Source organism: Mirounga angustirostris, unplaced genomic scaffold, assembly GCF_029215605.1.
Source record: "Mirounga angustirostris isolate CCGP_5_RB_7025 unplaced genomic scaffold, mMirAng1.0.hap1 SCAF_5, whole genome shotgun sequence".
Taxonomy (NCBI): Eukaryota; Metazoa; Chordata; class Mammalia; order Carnivora; family Phocidae; genus Mirounga; species Mirounga angustirostris.
This window is the reverse complement of record NW_026991713.1, coordinates 143,570,940-143,589,947: the sequence shown is the minus strand read 5'-3', so window position 1 is coordinate 143,589,947 and position 19,008 is coordinate 143,570,940. Positions and strand designations below refer to the sequence as shown.

The following is a 19,008-nucleotide window of genomic DNA, read 5'->3' as shown; positions in this document are numbered from 1 at the left end:
ACTCTTAAGTCAGAGGTTTCAAGTTATGCTTTTTGGGGACCCCCGTTCCTTGGGAATGCCTTGGTGGGGGAGGGGAGGCACTGAAGTGGGGAGAGGGGGAAATGGTCTGAAGAGAAGTTTGAAAGCCACAGCCGCCTTTCATGTCCCTGAGAGCTACCTGGCACTTTTCCTTCCGACTCTTTCCAGGCCCTGCCCAAACTCCAACAGCAGCTAGTGCTCTGAGACCTGCCTCCATGGAGGCCCCAGCAGTCTGCTTTGGACCTGGGCCCTGGCCTCAGAGGAAGAACTGGTCCCAGAGGCAGCCTCTGGTCCACAAGGGAGCCCTAGTGTGACTTGCCCTCTCTGGGCCCCTCAAACCCCAGGAGGCTTCTGGGGAGGCGATTCTGCCCAGGACAGACGTCAGCAATAACTCATGGCTCAGACCTGATCCTAGTTGGCCTGTCCCAGGGACTTCTGTCTTTCTCAACAGCCACCACATGCTGGCTGGTCCTTTGAGAGCTCTTACCCACAGTTGCAGAGAAATCCATGGAAAAGTCCCAGAGAATGAATGCACACACTGTACCAAAGCAGGCAAGGGCTGCTTCCTCTCCCTCATTTGTATGTGTTGGGTGGGGCTGGGTAACCAAAGCCAGTGTAGATAGGGGGCCCTAGAGCAGTCACACAAAGAACCACACCTCCTCTGCTCCCCCAAGTGACAGTCCTTGGCCTTCTGCTCCAAAACAAGAGAGCCTTTTCAGAACCGCATGATGTGCATGGCAGGACCCCTGCTCTGTGTCCCAAGGAAGCTCACATGAAGGACATAAAGTGCCCTGGACAGGGCCCCCACCCCACCCCCAAACTCAGGACTATGGCTGTCCTTGGACATAACGCTAGGATATAGGTCAAACCCCAGGGAACAGGGCAGAGTGACCCAGAAAGATGGATGGCAGGGCCCTCGACCTTCACCTGGATACCTGGCAAGTAGAATCCAGAAACCCACCCTCAAGATTCCAAGTCAGCAGTGCTGAGTGGGCCTGGGGATCTGCATTTAACACCACTGATAAACTACGCATATATCTGTGTATGCCCCCTATGCATATGCCAATCATTTGAATAGCATCCCCCTCCCCCGGAATTAATGTCCACACAGAACCTTAGAATGTGACTTTCTTTGAAAGTAGTCTTTGCAGATGTAATTAGTTAAGGATCTCAAGCTGAAATCATATGAGATTTAGAGTGAACCCTAAATCCAGTGACTGGTGTCCTTATAAGACAGGAGACACACAGAGAATAAGCCATGTGAAGACAGGCAGGGACAGGAGCAATGTAGCCACAAGCCAAGGAGCTCCAGGAGATTCCAGAAGCTCGAAAGAGGCAGGAAGGATCCTCCCCTAGTGTTAGGAGGGGACACCTGCAAACACCTCGATCTCAGACTTCTGGCCTCCAGAACTGTGAGGGAATCCGTTCTGGTTGTTTTAGGCTACCAAGTTTGTGGGAATTTGTTACGGCAGCCCTAGAGAACTACTACCGTGTATCTGTGCTTTATATATAAAATGATTTTTTTTATGTGCCCCCTTTCCCCAAAGAACCAACTTGCAACCCCTTGAAGGTGATACCGCCCCTGTGAAAATGCTTTTGAGTCTTATAAACAGCGGAGTAACTCTTGAACAAGCCCAGGGAAACCTCCAGGGTTTAGGAAGTAGGCAGTTGAGGTATATCCAAATCTAAAACGTTTAATGCTTTTGGTTGGAGCAAATGATCAGGCAAACAAGGAACATCATGTTTTACTGGTTGAAATAGAGTGTGTGGAACAGAATTATAGTATTCTCATCAAACAATTTGTTTTACAGGCAGAGCAATTCCGGAGTGCAGGATGGGGGATAAAAGTTCTCAGAATCCCCGTATTTCAGCCTGTAGAGAGAACATTCTCTAGCTAGTTGGAGGAAATACCACTCTGAATGATGCTCTTCCAGATTAGTGGATTTGCTCAGAAAATGCAAGCAGTTTCTAAAAGGGAAAGTAAGAGGGAAATTATATCCCGACACCCACTTTCCTCTGGATGCTCCTGGTGCTGAGCCTTCTGTTCTATGAGAAACAGTGACAGGCGGGCATCCTCAGGAAGGAGTCTGGAGTGTTTGGTTGAGAAGCCTTAAATCATCAGGATAATCTCTGACGTTTATCGTGTGCTTTCTTTGTGCTGGGCACTGGGGTTGTGGACTCTACAGCTGCTCTCACTCGTCCCACGACAACCCAGTGAATGAGGTAGGCACATCCCCATTTTACAGATGAGGAAACTGAGGCACAGGGGAGTTAAGTCACCTGCTGGAGGTTACACAGCTAGTGAAAAGGCGGCTGGGGTTTGAACCCTGCCCCGTCTAAATTCTAAGACCCAACCTCCTAAACACAGTGCATGGGCAGGATCCTTTTGCGTGTGGGTTGTTTCTGTTCTGGTCACAACAGGTTAATGAACAAGAGGGAGAAAGAAACCAAGCCAAGGAGCTTCCAACCCTGGGGTCTAGGGAAATACAGAAGCCAGGAACTTGGCAGCCCTTCCTTGGATTTTTAATTTCACACCTCCCAAAGGTAGGAAAGACCTATTGATTGATGAAGCTCCAGCTTGGACCCCAGAAACCTCCAGCAAGGGAAGGGGGGACTGCAGCAGATGCCACCATGGCTGTTTGCTGTTTCTGTGACCCAGCTTCTATTGTCCTGGGGTGATCTGCTTTCTCCTATCCCACTGCTGCTTCTGGAGGAAATGGCAATCACAGGACCCACAGCCCCTTGGCCAGTGCATCTGTAGGAATGAGCACACTACTCAACAGGGCCAGCCAGAGCATTCTGTGGGATCTGATACGGAAAGAGAATTCTCTCAACCTTAGAGATTGTGAGCCCTATGGTTGTAGGCTTGGGGCTGCTGACAGACACCTTTCCCACGAGGTGGAGGAGAGGATGAGACCAATGTGAGAAGAGATACAGAGCTAGGAGGCCTGGGTGAGGTTGAGAGGATGAGCACATGAGCCTGAGGACACTGTGCTCCTGGATCCAGCCATACCTGCAGCAAGCAAGCCCTTAGCCATCCCAGTTACAGGACCCAGGGAATTCCCTTTGTTGCTTAAGCCAGTTTGAGCTGGAGTTTTCCCAAGGGAGAAAGAATGAGCTTTCAAGGGGAGAACTGAGGCCTGAAGCTCATCCCTTTTGTCCAGGCTGGACTGTTCACAGCAGATCCAGGTTCCAGTTGTCAAGCCATGTAGAACCCCAAGTCAAGGAAAGGTTTCTCCATCCTTCCCTGGTGCTAGTCCTAGATAATTAACGTGTGGGGAGTGCCAAGGCAGCTTACCCCAGAATGCTTCTAGGGCACACCTGGGTTTTAGAGGCAAGCTAGAAACTCATCTAAAGACTGGTGAAAATATCTCAGATTCCTCAGTGATAAATGTCCAGTGACATGGGAGCAATTAGCTTTGAGAACATTTTCAGTCTCCCCCTACCTCTCTCCCTCATGTGCACACACACCTTGATGCAGGATGCAGTTTTGGATTTTGTTCCTATACCTGAGGAGCAAACAGAGATGGATGAGACTCCCTCCCTGCGGGGAGAAGGATGTCTCTGAGAAGGTATCTCCTTCCCTCTGCTCTAGGTTTGGAGGTGAGGTTGGTGTGCAAGGAAGTCCTTGCTTTCCTTGCTCCATCATGCCGAGACTGCATGGAAGCATGAACCCCATGGCTGTAAGCCTAGCCCTTGGGCAAGACGCAGTGACTCTGGGTGTTGACCAGAGATGACCCCCAGCTGTAAGCAAGGCTATGAGAGAATAGTCTGTCAATACTGAAGCTGGTTCCAGGGGTCAGATTTGCCCTAGGGTGGACAAAACAAAGTCACAACCTCCTCCTCCCCATAGGGGAGTCCTGATGCCATGTTGAGATCCTGGATCCAGCCTTACCTGAAGCAAGAACTCCTGGACTGGCCAGTTGCATGTGATGATGACTGGTTACCCTTTTGTGTGGGTCTCTGTGACTTACAACCAAAAAAAAAAGTCATAATTAAACAGCTCCAAGGTGGGGGGCGGTGGGGGGAAGGACCTCCAGAGGAGTTTAAAGACAGAGCCACTTCATCACTGCCTGGGCCTCTCCACCCTCCTCAAGTCGGTGGTAGTCAGGTTGACTTCCTAGCCAAGTGCTGGAACAATGGATTTCAGGTCCAGGTGGGCTGCTCCCCACAGAAAGTGGAGCCTGTAACTCATATAACTGCTCACCATGCATGTCTTGGGACACAGGGCATTGCTATGGAATCAGATGCAAAAACGGTCATTTCTGCCTACCCAGCGTCCTTTCTCTCTTGTGGGGTACCCCAGTATTCCTAGAGGCAACCTGCTTATGCTTTTCAAACCAGGTGTTTGGCTTCAGGAACAGGCATGTGGTCCAGGTGGACCAATCACTGAAACCCCATCCCCATCCCCATATGGTGATTGGTCCAGATTGGACACAGGACCCTGCTGCTGGCCAATCAGTGTTCTCTTCCCTGGGAACTGTGATTGGTTCAGGGACCAGTGTGGGACCCAGGCAGGCTGATTAAACTCCATTCTGGGAGCTTGGATGGAACTTTGGGAGACAGAGGTTCTCTTCCGCTGAGCCTAATGGTGATGGGGTCCCCTGCGTGGGGAGGGTACCTGAGAAGGAGGCTGTTCCAGCAAAAGCAGAGCCAGAGGTGGAGGGGATGCTGAGCCTGATGACATCCCTGAGCTCCCAGACCAGGCCGACCCAAAGGTGGCCCACCCACTCCTTGGTTTTCCTTATGTGAAGTGCAGAGGAGATCGTTCTGTCTTTGCATCCTCGAGAGTGCACGAGCTGGATCATTGCCATTGGCTCCGGATGCCCCAACTTAGTGTCCAGACACAGGGCTGCAACCCACATAGTCCCAGACCCCGTGGACACTTGCAGACATGGGAGGCAAGCGGGCTGCCCCACAGGGCTCAGTCCCAGCTATCTGGAGACCAGGGGGCTGCTGTGGGACTGGCCAGAAGAGGAGGAGGTGGTGGTGCTGAGCTGGGAGAAGCCGCTGGTGCAGGATTCCAGGCTGGACATGGAGCCCCTGGGGAGGAAAGGCGTCGCACGCACATTACCTTCTGGTGGTGACACAGCCCTGGGGCCCACACAGCAGTGGAAAAGCTGGTGATGCTGCAAATGAGGCCCCAGGGTTCTTTCCACAAGGCTGGTAACCACCCCAGGCACAGAGGGCAAGTGCAGAGGGAAAAGCAAGTGAAGTTACGGTGAGAAACGAGGCTCCACCCATTTTCCTGCCCAGCGCCCCCCCAACCCCGACAAAGATCCCAGCCTGCCACATACCATTCAGGGGCTTCCTTGACCTGGAGATCTAGCATGGCCCAGAGGGTACCAGCACCGCCAAGCCTCCTGCAGCTCCTTAGAGCTGAAGACTCTCTGCTGCCCCAGAGCTCCAGTCTGCATTCTGACAACACCCCCCTAACCCCCACCAGGTGATCTGTGTGCACACCACCTAGGTCTCAACTCCAATGTCCCTTCCCAGGTACCTCCCCCATACCTCCTGCCCACCCTATGCCAGGCCCCTTGTCCCATGCTCTGACAACACCCTGTGCTGAGACCTCTGGCACCTCCTAGCTGTGTGACCCTGGGCAAGGACCCCAGATTGGAGTACCCTCGTGGCATCCACTGCTGTTCATAATTACGTACAGGTGTGATCATGTGGCCTCCTGCTCCATGATGGCAGACCCTGTGTGTCTGGTCCCCCAGGGTCCGCCCAATGCCTGCCTACTGAGGACAGCCAGGGAAAAGCCCTTGACCTGGTTCTCTGTGAGCTCCTGAAGCTCAGGGCAGCAAGGTTCCCCCACATGGACCAGACCAGACAGGCTGGCAAGCAGCATCTGGCCCACCCTTCAGCCTCCACCTGCCCTCCTGGAGGCAGCAGCCCCCAGGTGCTAGTGTCTACAATGTCTGCGCCCAGTGGCCAAAACAAGCTGCTTCCCAAAGAGGAAATCACCAGCCCTCCCATGCTGCGGGGCTCTCTTTGGAGTAAAGACACTGGCCCAGTATCTCTCACATTGGGCTGCATGTGCCCGTAGGGTACTTGGACCTCCACCTGGCATATGGATGCAGATGCGACACCCTCCTGGAGCCTCAATTTGACTCCATGGTAAAGGATATAAAGCATTATTTTTAGAAGGAAACTAACAGAGGGGCGCCTGGGTGGCTCAGCTGGTTAAGTGTCCAACTCTGGATCTCAGCTCAGGTCTTGATCTCACGGTCATGAGTTCAAGCCCCATGTTGGCCTCCACGCTAGGCGTGGAGCCTACTTAAAAAAGAAAAGAAAAACGGAAACTAACAGAGATATGTCATGAAGCAGGATGCAAAATCACATTTGTTTTTAAAAGATAAAATGTAAAGCCTTGAAGACACTGCCTGCTCCATCTCCTCGCCCTCTGCTTCATTTTTGCTATCAAGTGCTTACTGTATGCCTTAGTGAAGGGCAGGCTTCCCCCAACCATTTCTTCCTGATGACAACCCCGTGATGTAGGGGTTTCAGCAGTCCCTATTTAACAGATGGGGAGGCTAAGGCTCAGACACTTAAGTGGCTTACCTGAGGTCACACAGCAACCAGAGAGTGCTGGAGGTCTTAACCACTACACTTCCTGCCTCTCTGAAAGCAACACTTGGGGAGATGTGTCTGCGAGACACTATTCTAGAATGTTCTAGAACAGTCCAACCCTGTTTTATGGGTTTCTAGGAGTGAGAGGACTTCCAAATAGGAGGGCCTTGGGCTCCCCTTCCCCCAGCAATCAATCTGGTATGTTGGGCTTCTGCCCAGAGTTTCATTTGAAGGGGAGGTTCTGCAGCTGAAGCAGCATTTGGACACAGTGTTGGATCTGATTGCTCACACAGGTGCTGAACCACTGGAGAATTTTAACAATACCAATGCTGGGGCCCCACCCCTGGATAAGCTCAAAGGCAAGTAGGGAAGATGAATCCAGTATCCCCCCGCCCAGAAGGAAGGGGCCTCAGAAGCGCTGTGGGCCTGGCCTGGAGAGGAGGAGGGGGCCCTTCCCGCCCAGGTTCCCTACTCCAGCCCCTCCTACCTGAAGTCCTCAGATGCCAGCACCTCGTAGTAGTAGAGGAGTTTGCACTTGGGGCCAGGGCTGTGCAGGGCCGTCAGGACGTCCTCCACACCCGGGAGGCTGCAGGCCACATTGCCGGGGGGGCTGTGCATTTGCCACTGGAGCAAGTAGATGCCAGGCCACCGGGTCACATGGGAGCCCTGAAACACAGCAGTCCTGCCTGAGGCTCTGGCCCACCTGGGGACGGACGGGAACCCCTTGCTAAACCAGCGCACCCATAAATCTTCCTCGCAGGGCCTCCGGAAGTCACCCTTGACCCCTCCGCTGTTACCCCGTATCTGTGGGGGCTGAGAGCCTCCCTCTGATCTGGTGGGAGTGGAGGCCTGGGGTGGGGCTGTGGTTGCAGGAGAACAGGTAGAGTTGGTTAAACGCCTGGATTTTGTTGGGCTTTTGTTGTGCTGCCCCAGGAGGGATTTGGGCAGAGAGCTGGCAGGTTGGTTAGAGTTGGTGGAAGGCCTGGGCGGTGAGAATGGAGGTGTTAGTTGTTACAAGAGCAAGTTCAGGGAGGGCTAGGGGTGCTGGTGTTTGAGGTACAAGACAGCCTGCTGCTCAGGGACCCTGGGTGAGATCCGCTGTGCTCACTGGAGTCTGTTTGTGCAGTGTGAGTGAATGAGTGGGGCTGGTGATCTAACACTTGTGAGCCGTGGCCTGGAGGAGCATGTGAGTAACAGGGGGGTTCATGTTCCAAGATGCATCTGAGTTCTGTCCCCATACTTAAAGCATCTCTGCTGCATAGGTTCTGAAACTAACACATCAGAAATCACTGGGAGAGGGTGAGGGATGCAGAGTCCAGGCCTCGTGCCCAGAGGTTCTGAGTTACGCCCCTGGCATGGGGCCTGGCAGTCTGCATCTTTGACAAGAGTCCCAGAGGATTCTGAGGCTGGGATCCTGGGGTCCCCAGAGTTCTGGATCTGTCCGGTCCTTTCTCCCTGAGTGTCCTACAGGGTCCCTGAGGTCAAGGGCCAGAACCCTGGCACACAGCGAACACTCAGTCCTGTATTATGAATGAATAAATGAACAAAGGAGTTCGAACCTGGATGCTCTCCCCTTCCCGGCAGACAAGAGGGGCTTCGACACGGCTATAATCCACACCTAGGACCCAGCCTTTGTCCATCAGCTGCCCGCCAGCCCTGGCCCCGGGCTCCTGGGGGCCAAGCTTGGGCATCTGCTTGCTGTGGTACAGGCTGAACACCACGTCCCCTCTCAGGATGTCAAAGTCCCAGGTGATGACTGACTCCCCCTCCAGGATCTCCACTGCAACCTGCATGGAGGGCAGGGGGGGAGGGGAAGGCATAGTCTGAGAGTCCCATCTGGAATCCCACCAGGAGTGGGGAGCTGGGATGGGGAGGTCAGCTGGAGTAGGTGCTGTGGGGTACCCACCTGGATCTCCAGTCCCCACTGCAGGGAGGATGGGCTGCTGAGGCCCCCAGCCTCCACTGTCTAAGAACTGCTCTGGGCAAATGGACCTGCCTCTGTCTGAAATGGCTGGGAGGTCCCACCCTGTCACAGGGTGGGTGACCCACAGCCGAGGACTGACATGAGAGTACAAAAGACCTGCCCATCTGTCATGCTCTGCACAGCCCAGTGCTCCCCTCAGATCAGGCTGGGCAGGACTCGGCTGTATCGCCCCTGTGCTTACATCCATCCCCACACTGACCCTGTTCCACCTCTCCTTACAGGTTTCTCCCAAGAGCTCACCCTCAACAAAATCACTGGCACAAGAACCCTCATCTCAGGCTCTGCTTCAGGGGACCCTGGCCTAAGACAATACCCCATCCCAGCGGGCCCTCCCAGGCCAGGTCCCAGCACCTCATGGGGGGCCCCTCGGAGCAGGCTGGCCGACTGGTAGGTCTCTCTCCACTGCTGCAGCTGGTCCGTGTGCCCCTGCTCCTCTTCTGTCAGATAGAGGGACTTGGGGACCAGCCCTCCTTCAGGGACATTGCACTGAGGGACAAAGACAAAGGTGGCAGGCCTGGCTGACCCACAGAAGGGTGCTCTGTGACCCCTGACAATACCAATGCACCCTGAAACTGCACTTGTCACAGCAACCCCTTAGTGAGTAGGGTGCAGGGCTTCCATTACCTCATTTACTCTCCAGAACCACAATGCAATAGAAGCTATTATTCTTTCCTTCCATTTCACAGAGGAGGAAAATGGAAGCTCAGAGAGGTCGGGCCACTTGCCCGAGATCACACAGCAGAAAGTGCTGAGCCTAGGCACAAACCCATGTTTATCAGGCCCCCCAGGCTCATGTCTCTTATTACCATGCTGGTCTTGGAAGCCCATTTGCTAAACATAAATCATGCATATGTATCTCAACAAGCAGAGAAAATGGGCAGGCTTGGCAAAATTCCTGAGAAATGCCTTTTTTAAATTCAGAAATCAAGTAAGCTTGGAGTTTGGTATTCTGTTAGAGAAGGGAGAGGGGCCTGCCCTCCCACAGCCAGATGAGATAAGACCGTCGTGACCCAGGGTCACCCCTTCCTGTGTCATCTCACCCCCAGGGGGAGGCAGTAGAAGGGATCTGTGGTTGCCTCCCCTTGAAGCAGTTGGCCGATCTTCCCACTCCATGGGGTTGTGGGTTGGGAATAAATCCCTTTGGGTACACCAGCTCCAGGGTCCAGACCACTGGGATGTTTGAGTCACCTCTCCCAGAAGCAGAGGGTGCAAAGTCATCAGGTAAACTCTGACTGCTGCCTAGCAACATACTGAGTGGGGAATACCAAGGTAAACCTTTGACTGGCCTGGTCTCTGGGCTTCCGGAAACTTCCATCTGGATCACTATGTTTGAAAGAAACAAGGTAAGGCCCCTCCTTTGGAGAGAACTCACCTCTCTTTGGGGCAGCTTCGAAAACAAGCCCTGCCCCCCCAAAAAGAGAAAGCATGACCTCTTCAGGTACCAGCACCCACACACACAACAGAGGGCCCCACTCCAGCCTCCTTGGACCTCTGCAGCCCCGCCCCAGCAATCTCTGGCTCCTCCCGCGGCCACAGCCCAGGCCCTGCAGCCGTACACTCACCACACACTCTCCCCCGAGGAAGTCAGGGATCACTTCTTTATCCAGGTAGTCCACAAGGCCTCCGGGGCCCTGGTAATTGCTACCGCTGTAGATGAGAAACTTCTGTCTGGTGTTCTCATTGATGAAGGGGCTGATCTGAAATGGGGGAGAGGAGACAAGATGGAATGGTGTTTTTATTTGTTTTATATGGAGATGTAATTCACATCACAAAAAATTAACCATTTTATCTTATTGGTTTTTTAAGTTTTTATGTATTTAAATAATCTCTGCACCCAATGTGGGGCTCGAACTCATGACCCTGAGATAAGCATCACATGCTCTTCTGTTCTTTTTTTTTTCCCCAAGATTTTATTTATTTATTTGAGAAAGAGTGAGAAAGTGCAAGTGCACGACTAGGGGTGGGGAGGGTGGACAGAGGGAAAAGGAGAAGCAGACTCCCCAGTGAGCAGGGAGCCCGACACAGGGTTCGATCCTAGGACCCCAAGATCATGACCCGAGCTGAAGTCAGACGCTCAACTGACTGAGCCACCGAGGAGCCCCAATGTTGCATACTCTTCTGATTGAGCCGGCCAGGTGCCCCAGAATTAACCATTTTGAAGTGAACAGTTTGATGGCTTTTAGTTCATTTACTATGTTGTATAACTACCACTTTCCTATAATTCCAAGACTTCTCATCACCCCAAAAGGAAACCCCATTCCTTTTACACATTCATACACATCAGCGGCTCCTCGCCATGCCCCTCGCCCAGCCCCTGGCAACCACTGATCTGCTTTCTGTCTCTATGGGTTTGTCTGTTCTGGACACTTCATAGAAATGGAAGCACACGACATGTGGCCTTTTGTGTCTGGCTTCTTTCACTCAGCATCATGGTTTCCAGGTTCATCCATGTCGTAGTCCTTTTTATGGCTAAATAATATTCCACTGTATGGATGATCCTGTTTTGTTTACCCCAGATGGAAAGTATTTCAATGCTGAACTCAAAGCTGCATGTCGATCCATTGTTTTTCACGGCACACACACTTCCCCCCCCGCCCCCCCGCCCCCCCCCGCCCAGTGCTGGTGTGGTATCTGACGAGGTACATAGTTGGGGCAGGAAGGAAGGACTTGATATTGGCAGGGCACCAGCCAATTCAGCAAGGAATGCCACAGGCAAAAGATGGACAGGGAACTGGGAATCCCACCTGTGTGGTCACTCTCCTTCAGTCTCCACCCCGGGAAGCAGTCACCTGCGGGCCTCGGCAACCTGGCTCCATGCCACCAGCTTCCATCTGGTGTGGCCACTGGGCAGGGGTGGGGGGCAGCAGCAGGAGATGGGAGGTGGGAACAAAGAAAGAGGCCAGGGTACTTCTTCCCCTGCCCTCTCCCACCTCAGTGCCCCTGGACACCCCCACTTCCACCCCATTCCAGCTCTTATGGGGCTCGGTAACAATGTCATTCCCTCTGCTTGTCCCTCCAGCCCCCTGGGGGTGGTCAGGGTTCACTGCAGGGGCTAGCCCCAGGGGCCTCTCCATCCTGCCCATACCTCTGCAAGGAGTTCTTTCATGTTACATCCCCATTAAGCCACTGGGGCAAATCCCACTTTTGGCCAGAACCCTAAGTGACTGGCTCCCACCACCATGCAATATACATCTTCTTACAGGTCTCCAAATAGCAAGGGAACTTCATTTTCACAAAGATCAGGATATTTCAAGATAAAAAGCTTCAGGAGCGGGCACCTGGGTGGCTCAGTTGGTTGAGTGACTGCCTTCGGCTCAGGTCATGATCCTGGAGTCCCTGGATTGAGTCCCACATGGGGCTCCCTGCTCGGCAGGGAGCCTGCTTCGCCCTCTGACCCTACCCCCTCTCATGTGCTCTCTCTCTCTCATTCTCTCTGTCTCAAATAAATAAATAAAATCTTAAAAAAAAAAAAAAAAAGCTTCAGGAGCAGGTCCTACCCGTCCCTCCTACAGCTTCTGCTCCCCGGCCCAGCCCCAACAGAGCCTTGAAGTAGCCACAGGAGCTAGAGAACATTCTGCCCCAAAAGTCCGCTCACATCCTCTCCTGCTGACCATCCTCCATGGCTCCCTACTGCCCCAGGACAAAGTCCCACCTTCACCACAGCCTGGACTTGGCAAGCACTGGTCCCCAAGCATTTTCCCAGCCTCTGCCAGGGCCACTGTCCCTTTTGCTCCTTTTTGCCCCAAACATTCTGGACTGGGTTTTCAGTTTTTCAAAAAGCATCAAGTACAATCCTGCCTCCAGGCCTTTGCCCGTGCTGTGTGGGTTGCCTGGCCCATCCTTCCTCCCTGCCCTTCCCTGCATGATTCCTGCTCCTTCCTAGGGTCTCAGCTACAAGTCACCTCCTCTGAGAGACCTTCCTCAGTTCTCCAATCTAAATTACCCCCTACGTCAGCCCCTATCTGACTTAGCCTCTCCAAGAACCCTGAACGTCCTCACGCCCTTGCCACGGGGAACCACGAAGTGTTTGCTTGTGTGGGGTTATCTGCTTTATCTCTCCCCGTCCCGTGACAATGGTGGGGAGACACAGTGGCTGGCTTGTTTACTTTGAATCCCCAGGGCCTGGAAGGTGCCTGGCACATAGTAGGTGCTTAGTGAAACACTGAATCCACTTAACTCTCAAATGTCTATCCTGATTGCACCTCAATTTATAGCAGCGGTTCTCCGGTTTTCTGCGGCACTGAATCCTCGGAGGGGCCTGTGGACCAGTAGCAAGGCCCCGGGGCAGTAGTTTTCAGTTGCCAGTAACAACCTGCTCATGGTTGTGAGATTGATTCAGCACACTGTGACTAGCCTATTTTTAATGGAATGGAATAGAAGAGCGAAGAGGGTGTTGTACGTAGTTAAGGTAACCATTGCTTGCTGATCTGTTCAGGTGTGTGTGTGTGTGTGTGTGTCTGTGTTAGGTTGTAACACAACGTGTATTTCTTACTGTGGGGTCTTGGGCAAAAAGTTTTAAAATCCCTACAGCACAGGATCCCAACACTCCTTGGAGCCAACTCACAGGAACCCTGGGAACGCTGTACAATCCTGAGTGTGACTAGTGTCCACAAAGCAGGACAACAGATACATAAATCATGGTCTACCCATATGGTGGAATCGGATTCAGATCTAAAAAGGAATGAAATACTGATCCGTGCTACAACGTGGATGAATCTGAAATCATGATGCTCAGTGAGAGTAATCAGATGCAAAAAGCTTCGTATTGTATGATCCCACTTATGTGAAATATCTCAAATAGGCAAATCCATAGAGACAGAAAGCAGACTGACGGCTGCCAGGAGCTGGGGAGCAGGGAGGAGCAAGGGCTGCTACAGGGCTTCCTTTTGTGGTGCTGATAATGTTCTGGAACTAGATGGTGGGATGGTTGCACAACCCTGTGGATCTACTAAAAACCACTGCATTCTGCACTTTGAAAGGTTGAACCTTATGGTCAATGAGTTCTAGCTCAATAAAACTGTGACTTAGAAGAAATGACATGGAACAAGCAGGCAGAGGGAACCCACCCCCCACCTCGGTCATCTCCACTGGGCAGGAGCCTGGCCCCGGGCGCCTGCTCTCACCAGCGTCCAGAGCACCGGGAAGACACGAGGGGCTCGCACGATGAGCAGCCGACCCAGAGTCTCGGGGTAATTGTCCTCCACCACCTCAATCATCCGCAGCAGGGCCTTCACCCCCGGCCGCCACAGGTGACGCATGTTGAGACCTTCCAGGTCCACCAGGCAGGTCCAAGAGCTGCAGCAGAGACGGGCCACTCACTCCCGCTTGCTCCCCCACCTCCCAGGGCCCCTGACACCCTCAGAGGGTCTCAGGAGTTGGCAGACAGGAATGGATGGAGAGGCTCAGGAAGGCAGGGCTGGGGGTAGAGGGGCAGGACACTCTCATGGATCCTACCACCCCGACCCTCAGCTGGGGAGGCCATGTGAGGAGGAGGTTCAGAGCCTGGCCTCTGAGGCTAGGCACCTGAATTCAAGTGTCACCTCCACCCCCGAGAGCTGTGTGACATGGACAACTTCTTCATCAAGACAGTGGCAGTGACAGCAAGAGTCCCCATCTCGGGCAGTTGTTAGGATTAAATGAGGTAGTATGTGTAAAGCTCTCCACAGGGACAGGCCATAGCATGCACTCGATAAAAGCCAGTTATTGCTACCAATTGTTGAAAGGGTGCTGACTGCTAAGAGCACACACTCCAGAGCCAGATGGCCTGGATTCAAATCCCAGCTCTGCCGCCTGCTGTGTGGCCTTGGCCAAGTTCCTTAGCCTCTCTGTGCCTCCGTTTCATTGGTACTAATTCATTAGGGAAATGACTGTTTTACTGCAGCGGCTAGTTCTCAGGAGCCTCTCCATCCTGCCTTTGTTCCCTTCATCCAGTCCACACCGCTGCAAGGAGTCCCTCATGACACCCTGTCATCTGAGCCATGTCGGGTGAATTCCACTTCTGATCAGGACGTTGACTGATCGATTTCTCACCCCAACCAATGTATGTCCCCTTAGGAAAGCTCCAAACAACAAAGGAACTTAATTTTCACAAAGATCGGGCTACGTCAGGTTAAAAAGCTGCAGCAGCGGGTGCTGCCTGCCCCTCCCCCCTGGGGTGTAATAAGGACAATATGAATCAGGTACTTCAGAGAGCACCTACTGCAGAGTGTTACACACGCATTTGCGTTATCCCTCCACGGTCGTCGTTTTTGATGATGCATAAAGAAACCCTGGGACTGGTGATATTATTCCCACATTATAGATGAGCAAGCTACGGTTCAGAAAGGTTCAGTGCCACTGTAAGTACTCGTGGGAAACTGAGTTCGGGGCGAGTCGAGAGGGACGGATGTTACTGGATGTGCCATGACACCTGCGAGTCCATCTGCCTGGGAGACAGAGTCAAGGTGGCACTTGGGGGTGGGGCAGAGCTGGCCTCACAAAGGAAGGTCCAGGGGGTGATGTGGCACAGGGGTTCACATCCTTGAGCCCGAAACAGACAGGAACAGGTTCAAATCTCAGCTCTGCCACTTACCCACTTAGCAGCAAGCTTGGATGAGCATCGCTCCTCTGAGCCTCCGTTTCCCCCTCCACAAAGAACAGGGACAATAAGAGTCCCTGCCTCCCAGGATCGTTGTAAGAATTAAGAGAGGACATTTCTGTAAAGTACCTAGCATGCTTCCTGGCCAGCGTCTATGCCCAATGAACCTTGGCTGTTTTCACTATTTCAGGGGAATTTGCTCTTGGCTGGGGTTCTTGCCTGATGGGACGGCCAAACTGCTTTGTGTTCCCTTCACATCTCTTCTGTCCTTCCTCATTGACGGAAAGAACCTGGAAAGTAGAGAATGTGCTGGCAAACATTCACTTGGCTGCCCTACCCAAAGGCAACCCCGGGATCCAGGGAGTGGGGACCCCGACTCACGTGCTTCAGCAGCGCCTCTTCCCCCACGGCCTTCATCAAGCCTTTGGTGTCCATGTGGCCCAGGCGCAGGATATAGAGGGGGCGGCCGTCTTTGTAGGCGAGGCAGGCCGAGCAAAGAGAAGGGACATTATTTCAGGGGTGCTGGTGAGAGGGCAGGCCCAAACTTCTCCTCAGAGAAGGCAGTGCCAGGCTGTGGCTCAGCTTACCCCTCCTGTCCATTTATTCGAGAATGCTCTGCCTGCTCCCAAGAGGGGCTGACACCAGTTATGGCAAAAGAAGCAAAGTGTCCAAGTGTCAAAGAGACAGATTTACATCACACAGGAAACTGGCTGAGGGGCATGCGGCACTCTCTGTATGACCTCAGCAACTTTTCTGAAAACCTGTCCTAAAATTAAATGTTTATTTTAAAGCTTTTTAAAAAGAAGAGATGAACCATGTTAGGAAGGAATATGGAGAGAGTGGATAATGTTGGCTCTTAGCTTTCTGTCAACCAAAGCGAATAGGAAAAATAAGGAAGAATATACGAATACAGTCGATTCTTATTATTCATGGTAGTGATGTTTTCTAAAGTGATCTTGAACAATGACTTAGGGAACAGTGAAGCATCACTTCGAGAAAAAGCATGGGGTAAGGTCCCTGCGAGCCTCTAGACATAACATTTTTGTTAACTGATTGATACATAACTTTGCCCTGAATTTCTTAAATTCAGGTGCACTAGCTCAGAGGCCATGCTCATTAAGGACACTTTATTGCTAATTAAGGAGACTTTATTGGGTATATATTGTTGATACACCAACATCGAACCCACGGCCAGCAGTACCACACTCAAGCCAGGACGAAGCTTATCTAACACACACGTTTTCTCTGTGAGGCACACTGCAGCCTTCTTGTGCTAGGGAATACTAGCCAGCACTTTTGCACTTTGCCTGGGGGCCATTTTAAACAGCAAAAATCTCTCACACACACACCACACAAAAGCACAAAATTGCAAAAAGAAAAAAAAAAGTAGTACTAAGTGGACTTTAAAAAGGACTCTTGTTAACAGTATGACAGCTGAAACAAAAGGCAGAAGGACATCTTGAGGACACGAAGATCAGACAACTGACTTTTTGCCACTCTGCCCATGGTCGTAACTGACTGCAGAAGCACCCCGAGTATTGATTTGGGGGTTACAAATAAATTTGGGTGAGTAGGCAAATTCACAAATATGAAATCCATGAATAATGAGGATTGACTGTATATTAAAATAAAGTGCTCCAACCAGTTCTTCAGGAGAGTCAAGCACTCACCTTAATTGATATATATATGAATTTCTACATAAAGGGCATTGAAAAGCATAGTGGGCACTGGACTCAAGGGCAGCTTTAAGAAACACAGAGAAGTTATCTGTGGTGGGTTGAACAGTGTCCTGCAAAAATTCACGTGCACCCAGAACCTCTGAATGTGACCTTATTTGGAAATAGCCTGCAGATAAAATTAGTGAAGGACCTCCAGATGAAATCCTACTGGATCAGTGTGGCCCCTAAATCCAATGACCTGGGGTCTTTACAAGAAGAGGAGAGGACACAGAGAGACACCCCGAGGGAAGCCATGTGAAGACAGGCGAGATTGGGGTGACATGACCACAAGCCAAGGAACACCTGGAGCCACCAGGAGCTGGAGGAGGCAGGGAGAGATTCTCCCCTAGAGACATTGCAGAGAGCATGGTCCCACCCACACGGTGAGTTTGGGCTTCTGCCTCCAGAACTATAAGATACATTTCTATGGCCTTAAGCCACCCAGTTGGTGGTAATTTGCTACGGCAGCCCCCAGCCACTAATGCAAATCACGCAGCCATTACGTGTGGGGTCTCAAAGACCAAAAGCAAGGTTGAGCTAACGCTGCCACTGCGTGAGAAACGTTGCTTCCAGCCCAAATGTCTATTCCGGCACTACTTTCCTCATGGCTGGGTGAACCCCAAGGGCATCTCCAGATGCCCAGGAGAGTCAAAAGGAAAAATCCTAAGAGGCTAACATGAAAAGGGGCCTTCAAAGCGCCTTTGGCAGTGACCAAAGTGTGTGCTCTGCATTATGTAGGTAAAGGGACACACCTCTGTCCTGGTAATGCCAGCCCCCTGCATAGAATTCCTCCAGGAGGGCAGGGGGTTGCCAGGTCTGAAGGAGGAGATCCACCTGGTGCTGCTTTCTCCAGCTCAAGGACTGGCACAGCATCTCCCGGGCCTTGTCCAGGTGGAAGTCACGAGCCCGCAGGAACCGGAGAATGTGCTCATCTTTGGGAATCTGAGAGAAGAAGGAGAAAGCCCGTAGAATGGTATTCCCTAACCCAGTGGACAAAATTATGGAGAATGAGTAGCTCCTCTCTTATCTGCAAAACACTTAGCTGGGAAAAGGACCATACACTTAACCATGACGCAGTCTAGGGGTGAACTGTAGGGAAAATCTGTGAGTTTGGGCTGCCTGACGCTCCTCCCTCCTCATGTACCTCTTTTCTTTTGGGGAGCTGCTTTTCCTCCCCACTCCCCAGCACCCATCCTGGTTTTAGCTGGTGTTGCCAATCAGCACTCCACTCTCATGGCCTCAGGGATGGCACAACCCAGATTTAAACCCAATTTAAATCAGAAGAATATGTCATAAACCCCTTTCTATGCAGTGGCAAAGGTGAGCCTGCAAGCCACGGGCAGCCACAGCTCCAAGCTCAACAGGGAAGTTAAGTCTGACGGGGATGAAGCAGAGGCAAACAGATACAAGAGCTCAGGGGTCCCGACCATGTGTGAGTCCTGGTTCGGGACATCCCTGTGGTAGGTTGCATGGGCCCCTGTGCGAGGCTGAATGATGTTCCTTCAAAATTCACATCCACCCATAACCTCAGAATGGGACCTTATTTGGAAATGAGTCTATACTGATATAATTAGCTAAAATGAGGTCACAATGGAGTAGGTGGGCCCTACTCCAGGAGGGGAATTGGGACACAGACACAGGACAAACTGGGGGAAGAAGGCCATGGGATGATGATGGAGGCAGAGACTAGAGCGCCGCATCTATCAGCCAAGGACTGGCAGCAGCCACCAGAAACCAGGAGGGAGGAAGCATGGCACAGACCCTCCCTCAGAGCCTTCAGAAGGAACCAACCCTGCCCACGCCTTGATTTCAGACTTCTGGCCTCCAGAACTGTGAGAATAAGTTTCTGTTGTTTCGAGCCACTCAGTTTGTGGCATTTTCTTTCAGCAGCCCTAGAAAATGAATACACCCTGCTCAACACGTATATGAGACAATAAATACTCCTTTCCTTATTTTCTGCCTTGATTCAAGCTGCATTCCTACCACACAGAACCCAGAGACTAAGTAATAGGCTGAGGTGACAGGGTAAGACCCCGCCAGCTCTCCTTCCTTCCCTTAGGCAAATAGCAACAGGCAAGGGAAACCCAGCCCCAATGAAAGCTCCCCTTTTCTGAGTGCTCATCCTGAGCCAGACACGA

At 52.1% G+C, this 19,008-nt stretch overlaps 1 protein-coding gene across 1 annotated transcript in view; it reads right to left on the bottom strand.

Moving 5' to 3' along the window:
• Positions 1–1,738: 1,738 nt before the first annotated feature.
• Positions 1,739–19,008, bottom strand: part of SEC14L5 (SEC14 like lipid binding 5) — a 39,509-nt gene continuing 22,239 nt past the window's right edge. The window contains exons 8-16 of the mRNA XM_045874906.3: positions 17,623–17,812; positions 15,534–15,622; positions 15,372–15,442; positions 13,699–13,870; positions 10,138–10,272; positions 8,927–9,061; positions 8,151–8,378; positions 7,079–7,257; positions 1,739–5,061 (exon numbers count right to left, since the gene is read on the bottom strand). Coding sequence (XP_045730862.1) covers positions 4,953–5,061; positions 7,079–7,257; positions 8,151–8,378; positions 8,927–9,061; positions 10,138–10,272; positions 13,699–13,870; positions 15,372–15,442; positions 15,534–15,622; positions 17,623–17,812 — 1,308 coding nt within the window. The 3' untranslated portion in view covers positions 1,739–4,952. The remainder of the gene's footprint in view (positions 5,062–7,078; positions 7,258–8,150; positions 8,379–8,926; positions 9,062–10,137; positions 10,273–13,698; positions 13,871–15,371; positions 15,443–15,533; positions 15,623–17,622; positions 17,813–19,008) is intronic.